At 41.0% G+C, this 23,599-nt stretch overlaps 1 protein-coding gene across 6 annotated transcripts; it reads left to right on the forward strand.

Annotated features, from left to right (window-relative positions):
- Window positions 1-15,988: 15,988 nt before the first annotated feature.
- mcrip1.L (MAPK regulated corepressor interacting protein 1 L homeolog) lies at window positions 15,989-21,253 on the forward strand. Of its 6 annotated transcripts, none has more exons than XM_018235103.2 (5): window positions 15,989-16,109; window positions 17,722-17,761; window positions 18,147-18,265; window positions 19,012-19,113; window positions 20,548-21,253. In XM_018235103.2, the coding sequence occupies exons 2-5, from the start codon at window positions 17,754-17,756 to the stop codon at window positions 20,610-20,612; spliced, it is 294 nt and encodes a 97-aa protein (XP_018090592.1). In that variant the 5' UTR covers window positions 15,989-16,109; window positions 17,722-17,753; the 3' UTR covers window positions 20,613-21,253. The 6 variants fall into 6 exon arrangements, with proteins under 6 accessions (XP_018090592.1, XP_018090596.1, XP_018090591.1 ...); XM_018235107.2 differs by having other exon boundaries at window positions 16,011-16,109; window positions 17,743-17,761; XM_018235102.2 differs by lacking the exon at window positions 15,989-16,109 and adding an exon at window positions 16,136-16,257 and having other exon boundaries at window positions 17,743-17,761.
- The last annotated feature ends 2,346 nt before the right edge of the window (window positions 21,254-23,599 follow it).

Here is a 23,599-nt window from a genome sequence, read left to right on the forward strand (position 1 = left end):
TTTTGCTTACAATTCTAATTGCTTTATTCAAAATGTGATTAATGGCCATTAAAGGTGTTGTTCACCTTAAGTTATCTTTTAGTATGTTATAAAATGGCCAATTCTAAACTTTTCAATTGGTCTTCATTCATTTGTTTTTTTATATTTTTTTCATTATTTGCCTTCTTCTTCTGACTTTTTCCAGATTTCATATGGGCATCACTGACCCCTACACATTTATTGTTATTGTTGTTCTTTATTACTCATCTATTCAAACCCTCCCCTATTCATATTCCAGTTTCTTATTCAGATCAATGCATGGTTGCTAGGGTAATTTGGACCCTAGCAAACAGATTGCTGAAATTGCAAACTGAAGAGCTGCTGCATAAAAATCTAAATAACAAAAAAAAACACAAAGAGTAAAGAATGAAAACCAATTACAAATTATCTCAATATATCACTCTCTACATCATACTAAAATTTAATTTAAAGGTGAACAAGGCCCTAAAGTTATTCATATCAGAGTTCAGTCTCTAAACATATGTATAGAAACTGCTATTATTATTAACACGTATTTATAAAGCACTATCATATTTTCCAGGACTGTACAATTTATGGGTCTATGCAGCGTCGGACTAGGATGCCAGGAGCCCACCAGAAAACCATAGACAGTGGGCCCACTTTCCAAACTATTATTCCTCCTCCCCTCACTTAACCTCTTTATTCCCCTAGTCTTTTATATCTACTTACTATACTCTATTCTTCCACTATTAAGCCTCTTTTTTCCCCATAAAGAAATATAGAATGACCATGAAATAGGCCAAATAGTTAGAAGCAAGATTGCCCACTGACACCTGGGCCCACTGGGAGTTTTCCTGGTATCCCGTTGGGCCAGTCCGACACTGGGTCTATATACTAAACATACAAATTACATATACTATTACAAACAATAACTGATGGAGAAATGCAGAAATGAGACGCAAGGTGTGGGAAAATAGCTACTTTAGACAAAAATGACTGATAACACAAGTAGTTTGTAGTAATAGTAAATAATAAAGCTTAATGCAAAGGCTAAATGATTTCATTTGGTTAGGGTTTTGGGAATTCTTACAGAAACATCTATAAACATAACAAAATGCATTTTCATACTATATGAATAACTATTATCTTATACTGCTTCTTTCTAAATTAAAGTGGACCTGTCACCCAGACATAAAAAACTGTATAATAAAAGTAATTTTCAAATTAAACATGAAATTCCAAATTCTTTTTTTTTATTTATGCATTCATAGCTGTTGCAAACTCATTTAAAAATCTCAGCTGTCAATCGAATATTGCTTGCCCCTCCTCCTCTATGCCTTAGACTAGAAGAAAAGAACTTTCATTTGAAGCAACGTAGGGGGTTCTTCACAGTCAGGACAGTGAGTTTGTGGAATGAATTGCCAGGTGATGTTGTGATGGCTGATTCAGTTAATGCCTTTAAGAATGGCTTGGATGATTTTTTGGACAGACATAATATCAAAGGCTATTGTGATACTAAACTCTATAGTTAGTATAGGTATGGGTATATAGAATTGAATTAACAGTAGGGAGGGTGTGTGTATGGATGCTGGGTTTTCATTTGGAGGGGTTGAACTTGATGGAATTTGTCTTTTTTCAACCCAATTTAACTATAGAGGAGGGGCAGACAATTACTTCCTAGATGTCACTGCTCTCCCCACATTCCACCCGTTCTCTTAAACATTTAATTGTGTAGCCAGTGCATGGGAATGGACATTGGGTCCCCCATTCTGGTGCACAAACAAGATTTTGAGATGATGCAAGACTTGCCTTAATAACAGTGTCCACAAAACAGCTCCTGCCTGCTTGCTATAATTATGAATTCCCACATGGAAGGAAACAAGATTCAAATAATTTTTACAGTTTAATTAAAGTTAATTTTGCTTGACTAACATGATAAACTAGGTTTTGGAATCACTGTTAAATAACAAACTCTTTCTATAAAAGAGTATTTTCTAAAATGTATAATTAATCAATGAAATATTTTAGGGTTTTGAAGACCTTGAGATGATGTTCACCTTTACGTATACACTAGACATTAAGCCCGTTAAATTAACGGGCGCTAGAGGTCCATGGGGCACATGCGCAGTAGTGCAATCCCACGGACACAGGGACTGGACGCAGAGACACTTCAACTTTATTATATAGGATAGTATTATATAGGATAGGATTACTGACAAATCTGCATCGAGCAGAACTGTCTTATTTCGATATATATTCTGTAGCTCCAGGCCTGAGATGCTCTTTAAAGGAAATATATTATCTTTCTTGTATCCTAGTGGTTTCTCAAGACTGCATTATGCACCCTGATCTTACTGCTCTTGATTTGTTCTGTCGACTCATTTGGTCTCAAATTAATTCTCTGTAACTGTTTTTCTATAGAATAACTTTACCTTTCAAAATAAATTATTTTAGCGTGTAAAACCTTCTTAATCACTCTTGGATGGACAGAAAACCACTCGTTTTGTTAAACTCTAAAGATAGGAGTACGATTTTAAGTAAACATAATATTATACCTGACCTTTACTGAGTATTTTAGGAACCAATCTAACCGACCTCTACTTTCCTCTTTCTCTATCATTGCTCAGTATTTTACAGTATCAGTATTCTGACCCTGATAGCCACTTACCTTGGGGAAGAATTATTTATGAAAATCCAAAATTGTGAATTTTCTTTGTTTTAGCCATAAATTGAGGCAAACCATGAATGCTGGCCTAGATTGTCAACTGCTGCATATTTAATTATCAAAGACAATAATGCAGAGTAAATGTGGCTGTGATTGCAGCTGTGAGTTGTTTCTACTCAACCCCTCAACCCACCACACCGCTTCCCCGCCTCTCCCCCGCCCACTGCGAGTTCCAATCCTGCCCACTGCGAGGTGCAGCCCCGCCCAGCAGACGGCTGTGACGTCGGAGCAGGTTCCTTCCCCCGCACTGAGCGCTGGCCGGGGAGCAGCTGGGACCGGGGTGATGCGGCCGGACACACGGACTGTCAGGTACTCGGGCTGTGGGTGGGACTGGGGGAGGACACGGGGAAAACACTGGGGTACTGTTCCCTGCAGCGTCCACTAATGATTGGGGGGGGGGGCTATTTTCAGTTCTGTACAGTGAGTGTCCTCCTGTCTGTCCACCAACCTGTCTGACTCTGCACCCCCAGGGCTTGTTATAGTATGTGACTGTGTGTAGCACCTACTTACTACTTTCTGTGTATCAACTGCACTGTCACTGGCATGTGTGATGTCACTGGGTGTATAGTAAGGCAGGGTGAGAGGAGAGTACTGGGACAGAGCCGCGTTCTCCCCATTGGCGAGGAGCCGAGCAGATTAAATTAACGTGCGCTAGAGGTCCGTGGGGCACATGCGCAGTAGCGCAATCCCACGGACACAGGGACTGGACGCAGAGACACTTGAACTTTATTATATAGGATAGGATTTGTTACGTTATAGATTGATCTTTTCTAAGCAACATTTCAGTAAGTCTTCATTATTTATTTTGAATGTTTTTTGTATTAGTAACATTCCTATTATTCCTGTAGCCAGTCTGTAATATTATTTAGTTGTTTGGGCCAACTCACCCAACAACAGATTGAATGTAAGGGTTTAATTTTATTTTTCACTTTTAAGTGTTGGCTTTCAGGACATCTCCTATTGCTTTCATTCTGATTTACAAGATGCTGCTTCCAAGCTAGGCAAATTACTTCAATGCCATTGCATCTCAGTTGAACTTGCAAGCCTTCAAACTTAAAATAAAAATATCTCAAAAAGCATAGGAAAATATAAAATGAAGACTAATTAACTGGAAACCTGTTATGCAGAACTAAGGAAAGGCCATTTCCCATAGAGACATTTTCAAGCAAACAATTCTATATTTTTTGTTTTCTCTGTAATAATAAAACAGTACCCTGTACTTGACGGTAACTGATCTGCTTGAATCCATATTTATGGTAAAACAATTCGATTTAGTTTATTTTAGTTTCATTCATATTACGGGAAAACCCCTCTTTGGAAACCTCAGGTCCCAAGCATTCTATATATTCCCATACCATGTAAAGTTTAATTTTAAATCTTAAAACTATTCATGCCCACTTAGAGGTATTTTCCCACATTTCCACATACTTTCCTAAACAGGTTTAGTAAGAGCCTGTCTTCTTTACACTGCTAATATTATTATTTATTATGAGCCTATGATTAAGGGATCTCATCCCAAAACGCGTTAGGTGTACAGCTACCTGCTACAATAAAACAAGCCCAGAAGTGTCGTCTTTTTCTATTTTTTTGTGTGTAATTTTATTATATCTTAAAGTCGTGTCTTGCACAGTTTACAGTTAGGGCCCTGGCACACAGAACTGGCCATATATACCTAGATTTGGACAGATACAGTAATTGGCAGATGAGGAAGTTAGAGGAGCGTCTCTTCAAGTGAGATCTGATGATTTGGGTCATTTACCCAAACAAACACAATGTATGCCTAAATCGTACAATATATATTTGGCCCACGGGCTGATTGTTCAAATACTTTTAGGGCAGAGACACACAGTCAGATTCTGGGAGTTTAGCAGCCATTAAAAGGAGAAAACGCTCAGGTTACACAGCAGATAGCAGATAAGCTCTGTAGAACATAATGGTGTTATCTGCTATCCACTATTTAACCTGTGCCATATAGCCTTTTTTCAATTTCAGCCATTACTATACAAGCAGCTTGTTTATACGAACTGTCGTAGTTTTCTGAAGCAATCATTGCAGGGCAACAGTACCTGATATTTTCATTACTTTAAAATTAAAAAACTATAAATTTGGCTATAGCAATCAATGCCAGTCAGCAGCATCAAGGGCAAACAAGGTATTGAGCTGTATTAAAGGGGTGGTTCACCTTTAGGGTAACTTTTATTATGTTATATAACAGAACAGCCAATTCTAAGCAACTTTTCAATTGATTTTCATTATTTATTTTTTTACAGTTTTATAGTTATTTGCCTTTTTCTTCTGACTCTTTGCAGCTTTCAAATGGGCTTCGCTGACTCCCTTCTAAAAAAACAAATGCTCAGTAAAGCTGGCCATAGACGCAAAGATCTGATCATACGAATCGAGGATTCGTACGATTTTCGGACCATGTGTGGAGAGTCCTGAAATTTTTCGTCCTGCGGAGATCGGTCGTTTGGTCAATCGGACAGGTTAAAAGATTTCTTTCGGCTGTGGGTAATATCTCTGCATGTATTGCCGATCGTACGATTTTCAGAGGGAGGCTGTTACTAGCTTTGGTCGTACAATTGCTGTCAGGGGCAGAACATTGGCTGATCTGTTCTTTTGTACTCTATTTGATCGGAATGGTTAGTGGCAGGTAGGGAGATGGGGAAGTCCGATCCTGTTGATTTGTACGATCGGATCTTTGCGTCTGTGGCCAGCTTAAGGCTACAAATGTATTGTTATTGTTAGTTTTTATTACTGATCCTTCTATTCAGGCCCTCTCCTATTTATTTTCCAGTCTCTTATTCAAATCAATGCATGGTTGCTAGGGTAATTTGGACCCTAGTTACCAGATTGCTTAAGATGCAAATTGAAGAGCTGAATCAAAAGCTAAATAACTCAAAACCCTTCAATAATAAAAAGTTAAAACAAATTGCACATTGTCTCAGAACAGCACTCTCTACATTATACTAAAAGTTATCTCAAAGATGAACAACCCCTTCAAAAGGGGCATTGATTCATGGCAGGAGGGAGGCAGGGCCACCATCAGGGGGGGGGACAGGGTGGCCCGGGCATCAAGGGGGGCCTGGCAGTGCTGCAGTTTTGAAAGAGCCGAGCCCCACATATGAGCGCCTAAGATCTGCGGCCAGCCTGAACAGCCCTGGCCACCAATGTATTATTTTAATATTCTATAGGCTCCTGCCACCAATGTTTTTTTTTTTTAAATATTTTTCGGGGCCCCAATTTTTTTTAACTTGTAAGGGGTGCCCTGCCAACAATGATTTTTTTTAAAAATATTTTTTTGGGGCACCAATTTTTTTTAACTTGTAAGGGGGACCCTGGCGCCAATGTTTTTTTAAAAAAATATTTTTTTGGGGCCCCAATTTTTTTTAACATGTAAGGGCAGCCCTGGCACCAATGTTTTTTTTAAAGAAATGTTTTACTTGTAAGGGGGGCCTTGGCACCAGTGCTTTTTAAAAAAAACTTTTATGGGGGGCCCTGGCGCCAATGTTTTTTTTTAAAACTTATAAGAGGGCCCTGACCATCAATAGCTTTTAATAACTTGTGTGTGTGTGGGGGGGTTACTTTTTTAGCGCTGTGTGGTCTTTTGACTGTGATGTGGAGTGGGCGCGGTCTGGGGTGGGGCTTGGTCACCAGGGTGGAAAATCTTAGCTAAATTGGGGTTGTTCACTGGAGAAGAGGCTAACTATATAACTATAACTATGTGGATAACTATGTATAAATATATAAGGGTATCATATAATAATCTCTCTAATGCTTTATTTTACCAGTAGGTCTTTCCAGCTGAGAAGAGGGCACCCATTCCGATTAGAAGAAAGGAGGTTCTGGCTAAATATTCTGAATTTTTTTTTTACAGTGAGAGCTGTGAAGATGTGGAATTCTCCCTCTGAATCAGTTCTACAGGCTGATACATTAGATAGCTTTATGGGTTATGGGAGATAATTCATAGTACAAATTGATCCAGGGACTGCACGACATGCACCAGTGTTTAGCCTGTGTATCAGACCATAAACATACACACATTTAAGACCAGGGAAAGACCAATACAAGGTTGCTCTGTTTGCTTACAACAAATAATGTTTTTTTAATGTTTTTTATTTTTGCCTTTTTAGATCTACTATTGTTTATTATAATTTTCACAACGCCAAGCTTCACTTGGATGCATGCCTGACACTTGAACTGGAAGGTGTCACATGGAATATAAATATTCTTCTTTCAGTTATTGTGTATTGTTTGGGTCTCTGTGTTTACTCTTCCAATTATAACGTTTTCACTATGTGGATGTATTTCAGCTTATGTAACTTCACTATAGCACTGTATTGTGTACGCTGTAGAATATCATAAAGGATAAGGAAGCACTACAAGGATATTTACTTTGCGTCTTATGAATATCCTTATGAATGTGTATGTGTATATTGTTTTCCCATGATTAGAATAAAGTACAAGGCAATGTTTTATTTATGCAGAGAAAAGGGAACTCTTTAAAAAAATAATTATTTTATTAAAATGGACTGGATAACAGATTTCTAAATAAGGGATGCCACATGTAATAGTGACTGCAACATTTTTTAAGAGGTGTGTCAATGAAAGTAATTTTTTTCCCAAGTCTTTTTTTATGTCCTGAGTAGAGGCTGCCATGGAGGTATAATTATAGGGTGAACTTTGGTACATACGACAGGAATAAATTGTATGATTGTGGCAAAAGAGCTATAGTACACTATCCAATGATGTATACAGTATGTTAAATGCTTTAATCATCACCACAGCCGATAGATGTGCACCAGATGAAGTATATAGGTTAAAAATTAACACTTATGGGCCACAGCAGACAACTTTTTGCTGGTGCAATTATGTGTTGGTATATATATATATATATATATATATATATATATATATATATATATATATATATATATATATATATATATATTGTGGTATGGTGACAAAAAGGTCCCCAGTTTCCTGGGGAAAAGTGATTGATGGAATGTATGTTGGGCCACGGATTCTCAGATATTGTTGCTGAGGTGAGACCAGTAGTGCTGTTAGCAGAGAAACACTATGTCTCTCTGCAAGGTTTTTGTAATTGCTGATCCGGGACTGGTCTTACTGGGAACCCGCAAGAGTAGGGTGGGGCGGATTCCCAAATCCGTAGGCCAGGTTTTCAAGAGGCCCTAGGCCTATTTAGTACACCTGATGCTGAGCAGCAGTGCTGAATGTGTGTGAGACAAACTGCTGGGATTGCTCAGCTTCAGGAGAGAAAGCAAAGCATTTATTTTGTGTTAGCCAGGAGGCTGGATATTTCTGTTAAACTGCTGTTTTTTGGTTACCTTCCCCCTGCGAGGGGAAACTTCTGCAGCCGCTGGAAAATAAACGCGGGCAGGAAGCCCTTAAACCGTTCCTGGTGTGTGAAGTCGCCTCTTTTGCAGCCTACCAGCGAGTGAACCCCCACAATTGGTGTTTCGGATGCGGGCAGCGATTGCCACACGCGGAAGTTGCCAAACCACAGTAAGTCTCCTGTGGGTATTGTGCGGACTGTATAGCTTATAAGTGGGATTTAAAGAGACAGTGCACTTAAAAGTTGTGAAATGGAGGATGTCCTCAAGGCTTTGCTGCAGTGCACTGCAACTTTACAGAAGGCCCACCAGGAGAGCCAGTTGCTACAGCAGCAGTGTAACGCCACCCAGCAGGAGGCAAATCGTCTGTTGGAGGCCCAGATCACTGCACTGGCGCAGGCTGCAGAGAAAGATCGGCAGCTGCAAGTTGAGGTGGTAAAACAACTGACAGCCAGGGTCTCTGGGGATGCTGCCCTAGTCCCCGGAGTGCCACGCTCCATCCCAGGCAGCCACCTCCTGCGGAGAATGACTGGGCAGGATGATGTGGAGGCCTTCCTCTGTACCTTTGAGAGGACGGCGGAGCAGCAAGCCTGGTCGAGGGAGCAATGGGCGATGATTGTTGCACCACTACTAGTGGGGGATTCCCAGAAAGCTTTTTATGACCTGTCCTCCGAGGACGCAAGGGACTATGACAAGCTGAAGTCTGAAATCCTGCGGAGACTGGGAGTAACCACCTCTGTGAGGGCACAGCGGGTCCACAGTTGGGAATTTAAGGTTAAGGGATCACCCCGCTCCCAGATGTATGATCTCATTAACCTTGTGAAACGCTGGCTACAGGCGGACTTGCTTTCCGCGCCTCAGATAGTGGAAAGGGTCACAATGGACCGATACCTGAGAGCGCTTCCACCTGAATTACGCCGGTGGGTAAGCCAAGGCGACCCAAATACAGCAGACCAGTTGGTGGAACTGGTGGAGCGATACCTTGCCGCTGAGGACTTCACTACGCGGGCGGTGCCCACCTCGAAGAGGACTCCTGCAGTGGACCGATCCAAGAAGTCGGCTACAGTGGAAAGGCTCGGCCCAGAGGACCCCGGTAATCCAGGTCTAGACTCAACAAGAGGAAGACCCCGTGGAGACAGCCCCCGCCAGACCCGAGGAGCTCCCCAGTGCTGGAGGTGCAGAGAGTGGGGACATATTGCCGCCAACTGCCCAGCTGATCCAGAACCCATGGAGTGTGGAACGGAGGGGAAGTTGTCTCTGTTCGCTCGACCAGGTCTCGTTGCGGATCCTGATGTACCAACTTGTGTCGTCCAGATTGGTAAGCGCACTGTGAATGCACTATTAGACACAGGTAGCTTAGTCACACTGGTAAACACACAGCTCCTGAAGGACTGTCCTTTAACACAGCGTCAAGTAGGAGTGGTGTGTGTACATGGGGACTGTAAGAAATACCCCACAGCCTTAGTGACTTTTGTGACCCCCGCAGGGACTGTGTGCCATGAAGTGGCAGTGTCTCCCATACTCTTGCACAGTGTAATTTTGGGCAGAGACTTTCCCTTATTTCGTGAACTGTGCCAGGAGCAAGCTCCAGAGACTGAGAAAAGTTTTGAGCATGGTGAGGTGAGACCCCACCCTATTGAACTGGATACTTCTATAGAAACTGTTAAGGACAATAGAGTATCTGGGGGAGAGAAAACAGAACCACCCATGTCAGGTGTTATTGTAAGTGGTACCGAGGATGGGTTGGAAGATAGTGAGTTGTTTCCCTTAGCTGTATTAGCTGGTGAATCTGAGGTAACTGCGGAGACCATTGAGGAACCTAGCATGCCTGAGCTAGAGGTCTCCCGGGATAACTTCGGAACTGCCCAGCTAAGGGACCCGACACTCACTAAAGCTTGGGAAAATGTCAAGGTTAAAAATGGGAACCCCGAAAATCCTGGGGTAGAATGTGTATTTCCCCACCTTGCTGTACAAAATGACTTGCTTTACCATGTGGATAAGGTTCGAGGAGAGATTGTGGAACAGCTAGTGGTCCCACAGCCATATAGGAGAACAGTTCTCAATCTGGCCCATTCTCATCCACTAGGTGGCCACCTAGCGTATGAGAAAACCAAAGACCGAATGCTACAGAGGTTCTTTTGGCCGGGGGTACATGCAGATGTAAAGAACTATTGTGAATCATGTCCCGAGTGTCAGAAATCGGCCCCAATGCCCCATTTTCGCAGCCCATTAGTTCCCTTACCCGTAATCGAAATTCCGTTTGATCGTATTGCCATGGACTTGGTAGGGCCACTAATAAAATCTGCTAGGGGGCATCAGTATATTTTGGTAGTCATGGACTACGCCACTCGGTATCCAGAGGCTGTCCCCTTAAGGAACACCTCTTCAAAGACCATAGCTCGAGAGCTGTTCCACATGTTCACCCGCACAGGAATTCCAAAAGAGATCCTTACAGATCAGGGGACTCCCTTCATGTCTAGGGTGATGAAGGAATTGTGCAGGTTTCTCCAAATCAAACAGTTACGCACATCTGTCTATCATCCCCAAACTGACGGGTTGGTGGAAAGGTTCAACAAGACCCTTAAGGGGATGTTAAAAAAAGTGGTGGATAAAGATGGGAGGAATTGGGATTGTTTACTTCCATATCTCATGTTTGCCATTAGAGAAGTCCCACAGGCCTCTACAGGGTTTTCACCCTTTGAGTTGTTGTATGGCCGCCACCCACGAGGGCTGTTGGACGTGGCAAAGGAGACATGGGAGTCTGAAGCCACCCCACACAAAAGTGTCATAGAGCATGTTGCAGACATGCAGGACCGTCTTGCAAAAGTAATGCCCCTTGTGAGAGAACATATGCTTCAGGCCCAGCAAGCTCAAAGCCGCATATATAATAGATCGGCTCGTGTCCGAACTTTCCATCCTGGGGACAGGGTGTTAGTCCTGGTTCCTACGGTGGAAAGTAAGTTCCTGGCCAAATGGCAAGGCCCCTACGAGATTATAGAACGCGTAGGGGACGTTAATTATAAGGTGTCCCAACCAAACAAGCGGAAAAAAGAGCAGCTCTACCATGTTAACTTAATTAAGCCCTGGAAGGATAGGGAATCGCTGTCCGCCTGTCCTGCAGTTGTAGAGGTAAAGATCCCACAGGTGCCTGAGGTAAAAGTGGCCCTTACTAACAGTCAGAAGCAGGAGATGAAAGAGTTTCTGATCCGGAATAGACAAATATTCTCAGACCAGCCTGGGCTTACTGATATTATTAAACATGACATTATAACTGGACCTGGGGTTAAAGTCAATGTTAAACCTTACAGGATACCCGAGGCACGACGTCAGGCAGTGACAGAGGAGATTAGAAGGATGTTGGAGCTGGATGTTATTGAGGAGTCCCATAGTGAATGGTCCAGCCCAATTGTCCTTGTCCCAAAACCGGATGGTAGCATCCGATTTTGCAATGACTTCAGAAAGTTAAATGAGGTCAGCAAGTTTGATGCATATCCAATGCCCCGGGTCGACGAACTGATAGAAAGGCTAGGGCAGGCCCGCTACATTACCACCCTAGATCTTACCAAGGGGTATTGGCAGGTACCCCTCACTGAAGGGGCCAAAGAGAAGACTGCGTTTTCCACTCCTGAGGGGCAGTGGCAATATAAACGCCTACCGTTTGGCTTACATGGGGCCCCAGCAACGTTCCAGAGAATGATGGACCGCATTCTCAAACCACATCAAGGTTATGCTTCAGCTTACCTGGACGATGTGGTTATCTTTAGCCCAGACTGGGAAAGTCATTTGCCCCGGGTACAAGCGGTCCTTGACTCTATCTGGAAGGCGGGTCTGACAGCAAATCCCAAAAAGTGTGCAATGGGGTTAGAAGAGGCCCGTTATTTGGGGTATGTGATTGGAAGAGGGGTAGTCAAGCCACAGGTGTCCAAAATTGAGGGAATTCAGGAGTGGCCCCGGCCCAAATCCAAGAAACAAGTGAGGGCCTTTCTTGGGATAGTGGGATATTACAGGAGGTTTGTCCCCAATTTTGCCACCCTAGCAGCCCCGCTTACTGACCTCACAAAAGGGAGTAAAGCTGGAACAGTTACATGGACCCCAGAGGCAGAGGAAGCTTTTCTAAACTTGAAGGCATCCCTGTGCAGATACCCTGTGCTGATAGCTCCTGACTTCAAGAAAGAGTTTCTTGTACAGACTGATGCTTCTGAAGTTGGGTTAGGGGCTGTTCTGTCACAAGTAGTGAATGGGGAAGAACACCCAGTAGCATACCTAAGCAGGAAGCTAACCCCCGCTGAACGCAGGTATGCCATTGTAGAGAGAGAGTGCCTGGCCATCAAGTGGGCACTGGAGAGCTTGAGATACTATCTGTTAGGGAGGCAGTTCAAACTTGTCACTGACCATGCCCCACTTAAATGGATGGCCCAAAATAGGGAAAAGAACGCCAGGGTCACCAGATGGTTCTTGTCCCTTCAAAATTTCAAATTCTCAGTAGAACATAGACCTGGAAAGATGCAAGGGAATGCAGATGCTCTCTCCAGGGTACATGCATTAGTAGCATACTGTGCTCAGCCCTACGGGCTTGAGCAGAGGGGGGGGATATGTGGTATGGTGACAAAAAGGTCCCCAGTTTCCTGGGGAAAAGTGATTGATGGAATGTATGTTGGGCCACGGATTCTCAGATATTGTTGCTGAGGTGAGACCAGTAGTGCTGTTAGCAGAGAAACACTATGTCTCTCTGCAAGGTTTTTGTAATTGCTGATCCGGGACTGGTCTTACTGGGAACCCGCAAGAGTAGGGTGGGGCGGATTCCCAAATCCGTAGGCCAGGTTTTCAAGAGGCCCTAGGCCTATTTAGTACACCTGATGCTGAGCAGCAGTGCTGAATGTGTGTGAGACAAACTGCTGGGATTGCTCAGCTTCAGGAGAGAAAGCAAAGCATTTATTTTGTGTTAGCCAGGAGGCTGGATATTTCTGTTAAACTGCTGTTTTTTGGTTACCTTCCCCCTGCGAGGGGAAACTTCTGCAGCCGCTGGAAAATAAACGCGGGCAGGAAGCCCTTAAACCGTTCCTGGTGTGTGAAGTCGCCTCTTTTGCAGCCTACCAGCGAGTGAACCCCCACAATATATATATATATATATATATATATATATATATATATATATATATATATATATACATACAGTACATCCACAAACCTAAGCCCAAACCTGAGTCGCCTTGCTAACTTAAGTCAGTGAAGGCAACATTGGAAATAGTGATGTCACTGTCCACACACAAGCGCATAGGACATTGTTTTTGGCTAACAGGTTTTTTTATTAAAGGAGACATAAAGGATTAGTGAAAGCCCACTAGTAATGTGGTCAATAATAAATAATATATGACACTTTGGGCTAAAAATGTGTATTATCTTCAAAAATGGCCCGTTTATTGGAGCTCTCTATAGATGTGCTTTGGTCCCTGTCTGTTTCAAATAAGGGTGAGTGAGGGAGAGTGCCCTAATGGTCCCTGTCAGAAGCACAGCAGGAGGGGACAGCCAATCACAGCCCTACATTAACACAAGCAAAGACAGGCTTCAGTTCCCTATCAGGTCGGCCTAGCTAATGGTTCCTGTCTATAGTGCAGTGTGATGAGTGCCCCATGCTCCCTGCACGTCCAGAGAAATCAGCTAGCAGGGATTAGAACAGATGTGCAGGACTAGTAGACATTTTACTGAATTTTTCTATACATCAACCCGGAACACTACTTTTTTTAAGCACATTGCTTCAATATGCACTGGCACATTCTTGGTTTTCGCACTATTGTAGTTATGTAATAAAAGGCACTTAATTTGCACAGGGGCAGTAACTCATATCAACAGGTAAGAATTTACTAGTCAACTGTTTAAACTCAAGTATCTTAGTGGTTGCAATGGGTTACTGCTCCTGGGCAAATTTAGTGTATTATAAAGGGCAAATCAACCTCAAAATAAAAAATTGCTTACTAAAAGAAAACAAAATTCTAAGCAACTTTCCAATATACATTCATTACAGATTTTCAGTGCTTTAAAAGTTATTTGTAAAAACAATTGATATTGAAAGCAGCATTGGCTTAACTCCCAGTTGTTACTTTTTAAACAATGTTGCAACAGTCTTGGTTCCCCAGCAAAGACAGGTCTGTTAATCAGCTGCCTTGTCCTACAATGTATCAACAGTCTTAGACATCAGGACAGAGAACAGAAAGGGACAGAAAAACTGCTTTCAATAGCAATGCATATACAAATAACTTAAAACACATAGAAAATGTGTAATTATTGTATATTAATTAGTTTTCTTTTATTAGGTACATTTTGAGATTCAGCTTCGCTTTAAATACAGGGGAATATGTCTTCTTTAAGTAGGGTATATACAGTATAAAGGGGTGTTTCACCCTTAAGTTAAATTTTTGGTTTGGTATAGAATGGCCAATTCTAAGCAATGTTTCAATTGGTCTTCATTATTTTTTTTTATAGTTTTTGAATTATTTGCCTTCTTCTGACTCTTTCCGGCTTTCAAATGAGGGCCACTGACCCCGTCTAAAAACAAATACTCTGTAAGGTTACAAATGTATTGTTATTGCTGCTTATAATCAGTTGTTGCTAGGGTAATTTGGACCCCAGCAACCAGTTTGATGACATTGCAAACTGGAGAGCTGCTGAATAAAAAGCTAAAGAACTTTTTGGACAGACATAATATCAAAGGCTATTGTGATACTAAAATCTATAGTTAGTATAGATATGGGTATATATTATTTATGTGAAAGTAGGGAGGCTGTGTGTATGGATGCTGGGTTTTCATTTGGAGGGGTTGAACTTGATGGATTTTGTCTTTTTTCAACACAATTTAACTAACTATGTAACTGTACTATCTATTGTTAACTCAAAGGTGAATGACCCCTTTAAAACACTACAATTCCTCTTTATAAAGCCTTGCACCACAAGTCAGATTAATTATCAGGGCCGGATTTACATAGTGGGCGCCCCTAGGCCCGCTGCCATTCGTCGCCCCTGTCCCCTCCTTTTTATTCAATCAAATTTTCATCATCGGGACCAGAACAATGGGGATTGGTGCACAGCAAATTAAAAAACTATTGTATCTCCTGTGCATCCCCAGTGTTTGTGAAACAATGTGGTTGGGCATCATCAGGGCCGGATTTACATAGTGGCCGCCCCTAGGCCCACTACAGGGGGACAGGAGCAATGGGGATTGGCGCATGGGAAATTAAAAAAATTATTGTATCTCCAGCGTATCCCCAGTGTTTTTAAACCAACGTGGGCGTGGTTGGGCAGCATGCCGCCCCACTAAAATCCTGCCACCCTAGGCCCGGGCCTAGGTGGCCTTTCCACAAATCCGGGCCTGGGCATTATGCTGCCCCCTAAAGTCCTGCCACCCTAGGCCCGGGCCTTGGTGGCCTCTCCACAAATCGGGGGTCTGGTAATTGTCATTTGAGTAATTGTCATTTGCATTCACTTTCTGGTAGGGAAGCTTGATAAGGTAACCCTGGAACTACAGGAGACAGTCCAGCCTCGAAATAATTTTAATGGCTGCCTTGCATCAGTACATGGGAACCTTGCCTAATTCAACAAAGCATCTTTAAGTCTCACAATAGACCTTGAGGGCGTATACGTCATCCTGCACGCTGCAAAGATGAAATATACCTTTATGGAAAAACATGAATTATAAGTAAACCCCTGAACTGTTAGTTGGGAAAAAGCGGACAAAATCACAATTGGTATCGTCTTCCCTGGGCGAAACAACCACACGAGGGGGGTGTATAACTACATTGTATCTGCTGTGGCATTTAGGGTTCTCTACCATTTTAATGGTTAGATTTAGTAACCATGGAAGCGCTCGCGTACCCTCTCTCGTACACCTGCCCCTATTTTTGGCATTCTAACGTGCCTTCACGTCTTATACCACGTGACCGCTAAGGGCCGCAAACATTTATTATCAGAGGCTAGCCTCCTGTGATGTCATTTCCGCTCCGGGCCTGGTCAGCTGGGAACCGGAGGAAAACAGCAGAGTGGTGAGAAAGTGGAAGTAACGGAGTCTTGAAAAGGGAAAAAGGCCTGTTTACGTTCGCCTTTTTGACTGCAGTCGTCGTCCTTGCTTTATGCGGTTTGCGCTGAGCGACACAGCGCCGCTTTGGTTGTTTACAGCGATGCCTTGTTGGTGTAAGAGCCTCCAGCGCTTGAGCTGTTGTAGTCGGCATCTCACGGCGTTGTTCGAGTGTCTCCCTGTACTTGTAGGAGCAGACTCCGTCTCATGAGGGTTTGATAGTTAAATTGATTCTGTGTGTCGCAAGGCGGGAGGGAGACGTGTTTTTCACCATTGGAGGATGTGCCGAGGTGTATTGCCTGGGATGATGGATTTCTTAGCTGGGGGGGGGGGGCGGCGGCGGTCTGGCTATTTAAATATGTTTAGTGTATGTCCTTTGTTGATCGATCATGGTTGCAGCCTCGCACCTTTTAAATCAAATCTATAGATGGCATCTACAAGTGTGGGAAGTTCATATAATAACCAGTGATTTTCATATCTGCCTACATCTCAAATTATCCCCCAGTGTGTCCACAGATAGAATGGAAGTTCATCACAAATCAGACTTTACAATGAGTGGCCACTGGATCTGCCTGTGTTTGGTCCCTGCCCAAAAGATATCTGTCTGAAAATAAGCCACCCGGCAAGTCTAAAGGGGTCGTTTTCATATTTTTTTTATTTGTGGTTATTTAGCTTTTTATTCAGCAGTTTGCAATCTCAGCATTCTAGCTGCTAGGGTCCGATTTGTCCTAGCAACCATACATTGATTTGAATGAGAGATTGGAATATGAATAAAAGAGGCCCCAAATAAATGAGTAATAAAAAATAGCAATAACAATACATTTGTAGCCTTATGTGTTTTTTTTAGATGGGGTCACTGACCCCCACTCAGTTGAAAGCTGGAAAGAGTCAGAAAAAGGTAAATAATTCAAAAAGAAAAAATGGTCAATTGAAAAGTTGCTTAGAATTGGCCGGTCTATAGTATACTGATACATTAAATTAAAGGTGAACTGCCCCTTTTAAATGTTTTAAATCTACTGTAGTATGTGTACTCATGTTTCACTATAAAGCTCTGTTTTAAAGGGTAGTTCACCCTTAAGTTTTAGAATGTCTGTCTATTCGTGGCAACTTTCTATTGGTCTTCACTCTTATTTATAGTTTAAATTGGATTCATGTGTCAGCTTTCAGAAAGCGTCACTGACCCAGCAGCTGAAAACTATTGCTCTGTGAGACTTTTGCTCTTTTATTACTTATCTTTCTATCCAGGCCTCCTCCTTTTTTTCGTCACATCTTTGATTCATACCATCCCTGAGTGCTAGTGAAAACTGGGCCCTAGCAGTCAACTGCTAAACCAAAAGCTAAATAATTTAAATACCACAAATATTGTCTCCGAATACAGCTCTCTAGATCATACCAAATTTAAATTTAACCTATAATAACGATCCATCTGTGCTAAGTGTTATGAAATGACATAGCAGATGACAGTCTGTGTTCTTTATTACCTAAAATAATTTTTTTTATGATTACTTTGCTTGTCTGTGTTGTGTGCTCTTACCATTATTTACTTTTCTCTCCGTCGGTTTTCACTGCAATTTCACCAGAAAGTGCACACTGTTTTCCAGACAGCTCAACTATGACCAGGTAATCCTAGAAATGCAATTTATAAATACTTGCTGGGATAAATGCAGGGGATGGTGGGAGGGGAGCAATCTTTTTACTTCTAACTTAATGAATCTGTCTGAATTCAGAAAATTATGTATAGGAAACATTGAACAACAGCCGCTGCAAAACTACACCAACCAGTTCTCTCTATCGCCTGTTTGGCAACATTTGAGTTTCAAACCATGTTTTGTGCTGCATTTGACCTTTTAGGTTTCAAACCATGTTTTGTGCTGCATTTGACCTTTTAGGTTTACGTTTCTGTGTGCTAGACATTTATTTTGTTTTCTGCTACTATACAGCATTCCTTAATGCTTTAAAAATGAAATTAATTGGGTGTTCTGACAATTATTTGGCTTTATTTCAGCTCCCCAGTTTCCCGAGTAGTTTATAATGGCAAGCGTCCGGCAAGCAACACACGATCTCCAAGTAGCAATGACATTTTCACTCCTGCTCATGAGGAGAATGTGCGCTTTATCTACGAAGGTTAAGATTTGCGCAACTATATTTCCTTTCACGTCTTTTCATGCATGCTTTGAATTTACATGAATGTGGGCACAATTTTTATGTTAATCGCTCATCAGTTGTGATGGGTTGCTGTAAGGGCTTATTTGCCCTTGGCTTGCACTGCCCATCTTCTTTCCAGGTACAGGTATGTGATCCGTTATCTGGAAACCCTTTATCCAGAAAGCTCCAAATTACGGAAAGGCCACCTCCCATAGACTCCATTATAATCAAATAATCCACATTTTTAAAAACTATTTCCTTTTTCTCTGTAAAAATAAAACCGTACCTTGTACTTGATCCAAATTAAGATATAAATAATCCTTATTGGTGGCAAAACCAGTTTATTGGCTTTATTTAATGTTAACATGGTTTTCTAGTAGACCTAAGGTATGAAGATCCATTACCCAGAATACCCCAGGTCCTGAGCGTTCTGGATAACAGGTCCCATACCTGTAGTATATTATCCCACTGTGCTGTGCTACACGTTCAGGTACTAAATTATAATCATATGCTGTCATACCAAGAAGTCAGTGGACATATAGAGCTTTCCCCTTAGATCTTTACACAACATACACACCCTCCAGTTAGACAGACCTGTACATTATTTCTGTCCGCAATTGAACCATCTACACCGCACTGTTGTATCTGCTGCCCCTTTCCGTAACTGATGGATTCTCAGAGGAAAAAAACCATGACTTTTTTTTTTTTTTTTCCCTATGGCACAGCATGGCAGTGTGTGGAGAGGGATCTGAGGAACCAAGTATCTGGCATGGACCGGGGAGTTGTGGAGGAGTATGTGGAGAAGAACCCCAGCAACAGTCTGAAATGTAAGCATTTCCAAACAGGAGGTCATAAAACACAAACTCACATAAACCTGCAATGCACATTACAATCCTGAGTGCCAGAGGAGTTGGGTACTCTCCAGTTCTTCTCTGTTTGGGATGTCCGAGGCAGCACTAAAGATCTAAACTTGCCACAGCACAAAAACACTAGCTTCTCGTTAGTTATACCAATGAATTTCCTAGAAAAATATTGTTCTATTTAGTTACAGCATTCATAATAAAACAAAGCATTTTAACAATAACCATGTATATAACTATGGATATTTTTCCAGTTTGTGATTAAATAAACTGTATGAGGGCATAGCTTAGTGTGTGCATGGAATGGTAATATCTTCATTGCATATGTGTGGGAACCTCAGTTGAGTGATTTGCATTAAAGGGGTATTTAAACCTTTGCTTTTTATGGCTGACCATTTTTATGTTTTTTATGCTGACCAAGTTTTATGTTTACCTTCTCATATTTCCATGGAGCATTTTGTTTTAATTGAAAACATCTTCAGCCCTAAAGCAGAAGGGCTGATTACGTTTCAACTAATCTGTATGAGTTTTATTAACGTTAGCATTATAATTGATACAATAGTGCTAACATTCTACATTCCATGGTATTAAAAAAAAAAAAAACCCCCCACAAAAAACAAGTAGCAAATTGTAGCAGTCCAGAGTCTGTACATGATTTCATTTTACTTTTTTCAGTACTTATTCTTTGAAAATATGGATGTTTTAGGGGTCTTACTGTAAGATGAGGCTGAATGTTTAGTGGTGGTTGATCATATTGTTAATGAAATTATGAAACCTGGTGGACCGATAGGCAGAAGTCACTAACTGCAAAGAGCTGGTTAGTTTACTTTATTGTAAATGTAAATTCTCTTATTACCATGAAATTCAAAGTGTTTGATATATACTCTGGTATTATGTAGCCCAATGATGTCTTAATTTTTACATGCAGTGGGATTATTTGTACAACATGTTAAAGAGCTAAATTAAAATTAAGATCTTGTACAAATAGGTTACCCTTGAGCAGGGTGGGAGCCCTGCAAATCATAGTTGGGTGGTCCTATTCTGTAAATCTTTCATTTTCCATTCTGTGTCTTCAGATTGGAACTTAAAATGTATCTAGTTGCAATGATAAGTTAGCCTGTTAAGTAGAAAGAAGATTGATGCTAAGTCTTAATGATCTTAGAGAAGGTAATTGTAACCATTGTCTGGTTTCTATAAAAAGTGATCCACTTAACAGGTAACAGTTTAAGGTGCAGTACTATAGGGAGTTTTTAATTATTTTAATGTGGTTCTAGTGTATCTCACCCTGCCAGCTGGGGAGTAGTTTGGATTTGTGCATGAAAGTTGAAGAGGGCCTACACAGGAAAAAATAAACCCATTAAAAAGAACTAACATAAAACTTTTTCTTTGCTTGTCCAACAGCCTTTAAACCCATCGATTTGAATGATTTGAAGAGAAGAACTGTACAGGACCCAAAGAAGTCATAACCAGTGTGTGTGACTTTGTACTTCTGCTTTTATCTTTATTTTTCTTTTTTTTTTACGCACTTTCATGCGGCTCTCCACTTTTGACTTAAAGGAGCTGCTCTGGGACAGTACAATGTGCATAAAGCAGAGTAGTCTTGCTCTTGGATTTTTAAATTTTTCAACCTAGCCCCTCTGTGTCCTTCCCTTTACACAAGCATCCTTTGCTGACAGACCAATGGATAATAAGCTTTTTTTGTTTTAATTTTTACACTCTGAAGTTGTATTTACAGCAGTTTGCATTACTCTGCTCCTTCACCCCGCTGCAGCTGGGGGTTACTCATAGCACAATTCTCTGTTGCTCGGTTGGCAATTTTATTGTTTTATCCCCTGTGAGGAGCGATTGTAATAGTGCACAGAAGGTGGTGGCTCAAACTGTCCTAAAGAGTGGTTACAGAGAAGGCAGACGTGTCCAGTGCTATGGGTCATGCACAACTATATAAGATAGCTTCATATTTATGATACTACTATGCTAAATGTTACACAGCGGACTACACATCATTAACCTTATTTTGAGGTGATGAGTGTCTCTTCAGTAATATATTTTTCCATGTCTGAACAGTGTTGTAGCTCCCCCCCAACAGATTAAAGTTGCCAACTGTTAATATGCAGTGTCTTTCTATTATAATTATGCTACCTACCTTTAAATATACGCGTGCTACACATATGAAAACTGCCTAATATGGTTCTGTTAATTGGAGTTAAGACTTTGATTTAAATAGAGCAGTGTTGCCCAGACTTTAACAATTTGTAGTCTTCAGTTTTCTGAAGTTATAATTGAGGTTATACAACATAAGTTAAACATTGCTATGGAAGAAACTGAAAGAAAGCAATTATTGTTAAATGTAAATGAGCTAAAACTATTTCTACTGGTTTAAAGATTGCAATAATTGGAACCACTCTGTGATCTAATGGATCTGTTTTCAATGAGGCTAGGCAGTTGTGGTTAACCAACTCAATATATACTGGTTTAAAGTGGACCTGTCACCTACACATAAAAAGCTGCATAATGAAATTCCTTTGCAAATTAAATATGAAACCCCAAAAATTTTTTCATTAAAACATCCATACCTCTTATAAAGGTGTTTAAATATCTGAACTGTCAATCAAATATTACCTGGCCCGCCTCTATGCCCATGGCATAGAGGAGGGGCAGTCAATTACTTTCACTTTCCATTCAGCACTTCCTACATGTCACTGCCCTCCTTACATTCCCACTTCCCTCCTCAGGCTCTATAATTGTGTAGGGCACTGCACATGGACATTAGGTCCATGTGCAGTGCCCTACACAAGGGGCATACACAAGATTTTGGGGTGATATACAATTTCCCTTAATAACTGTGTCCACAAAATGGCTGCTGCCTGCTTGCTGTGATTGTATAATTTCAAGACAGAAGGAAACAAAATTTATATAAAAAATTCAGTGTAAGTAAAGTTTATTTTGCTCAACTAACATGATAGAAAAGAATTTGAAATTATTTCTTAGGGTGACAGGTCCCCTTTAAAATGATTTACCTTTAGGGAACCCTGCTATAGATGTTTTTAATTATGCACACATTTTCTCTGTCTTTACATTATGGAAGAATCCATCTGTGTTAGTCTGATTTTTAAATGACTGCTAAGTACTAAAATGTATTACTACTTAAACACAAGCTCCAAAAGTACATCCTGTGCTAGTAATACTTTTTGCCTACTTGTTTAATTAAGAAGTACACATGGACAAAAATACCTAATTTTCTAATTTCCTGTTTCTCTGCTGAGCTGAGGAAGAGGTGATAAAACAAATTGCCAGTCAAAAGATAGGATCTCCGTTTAATAAGATTCTCCTTATTCTAAAGGCTGCAGCTTAGGGAAGGAAGGGTTTTGATTTTTCAGAGCTCACTTTTGAACAAATTATCCTGTTTCTAGGGGGAAACCAATATTGCATTGGTGTTTATAATGGCAATTTTTGTTTTAATACAAAGAATAGACAGGATACATTTCCATTACAAGTTCTTTGTTGTGTTATTTTTCTTTTTATTATTAAAGCAAAGGTGTAAATAGGTGCGTATGCAGTAGTAACTTTGACATGCTTGAAGTGTGCACTGGTTTGAAAGGGATTCCCTTTAAAGCTGGCCCTAAAGTGGATCAGATCTCATTTCAAATGAGGACTGATTTATTTCAGCTTTAACTTACCTTTTAATTTTATCTGAATTACTGTGGGTCAACAGTTTACATACATTCTATTATTTCATGGCATTGCAGTTTAATTGCTTAACTTGAATCAAATGCTTAGGGTAACATCCCACAAGCTTCTAACAATATGTTGCTGGCATTTTTGCCCATTCCTTCTGGCAGAACTGGCGTAAGTCAGATTTGTGGATCTCCTTCCTCTGCCATTCCTCTTTCAAGCCATGGCAATGATGGATTCTCTTCGTGAATATTAATACTTTGGTAAAATGATGATGAAATAGGCCCCCAACACACTTACATCATACAATCAGGTAGCAGCATCTTTAGCGAGCACAATGGAATAAGTGAAGGGTTTTCCTCTTTGTTTGAACTGATTCCATATAATTTCCTTCCAGGGTGAAAAAATAAGAAACACCCAGAGATGTTTTATAAATTTTTTAAATGTATTTTGATATGGATGCATTTTATATAAACGTTTAGACACAGCAGTTCCCATTCTGCATAAACAGTAACAGTTGACATCCATCAAGTTCAACATTTTTGCCTAAGGAAGAGACTGCCTAATGGCTAGCTGTTTAGAGGAAGGCAAAAAAAATGAACCCAGCTGCTCTTTCTCCAGAGAACAACGGGTGTTTGTGATATCTATGTGTAAGTCCATGAAGAAGATATCTTCCAATTGCACCAATTCATGCAGCAACTGCACTTTTATCCCGTGGCCACAACAGAGGTTGTGGTTGTAAATGACCCCTATAGTATTCTGCACAATGCCAGACAACAAA

The sequence above is a fragment of the Xenopus laevis genome, chromosome 9_10L (genome assembly GCF_017654675.1).
Source record: "Xenopus laevis strain J_2021 chromosome 9_10L, Xenopus_laevis_v10.1, whole genome shotgun sequence".
Classification (NCBI taxonomy): Eukaryota; Metazoa; Chordata; class Amphibia; order Anura; family Pipidae; genus Xenopus; species Xenopus laevis.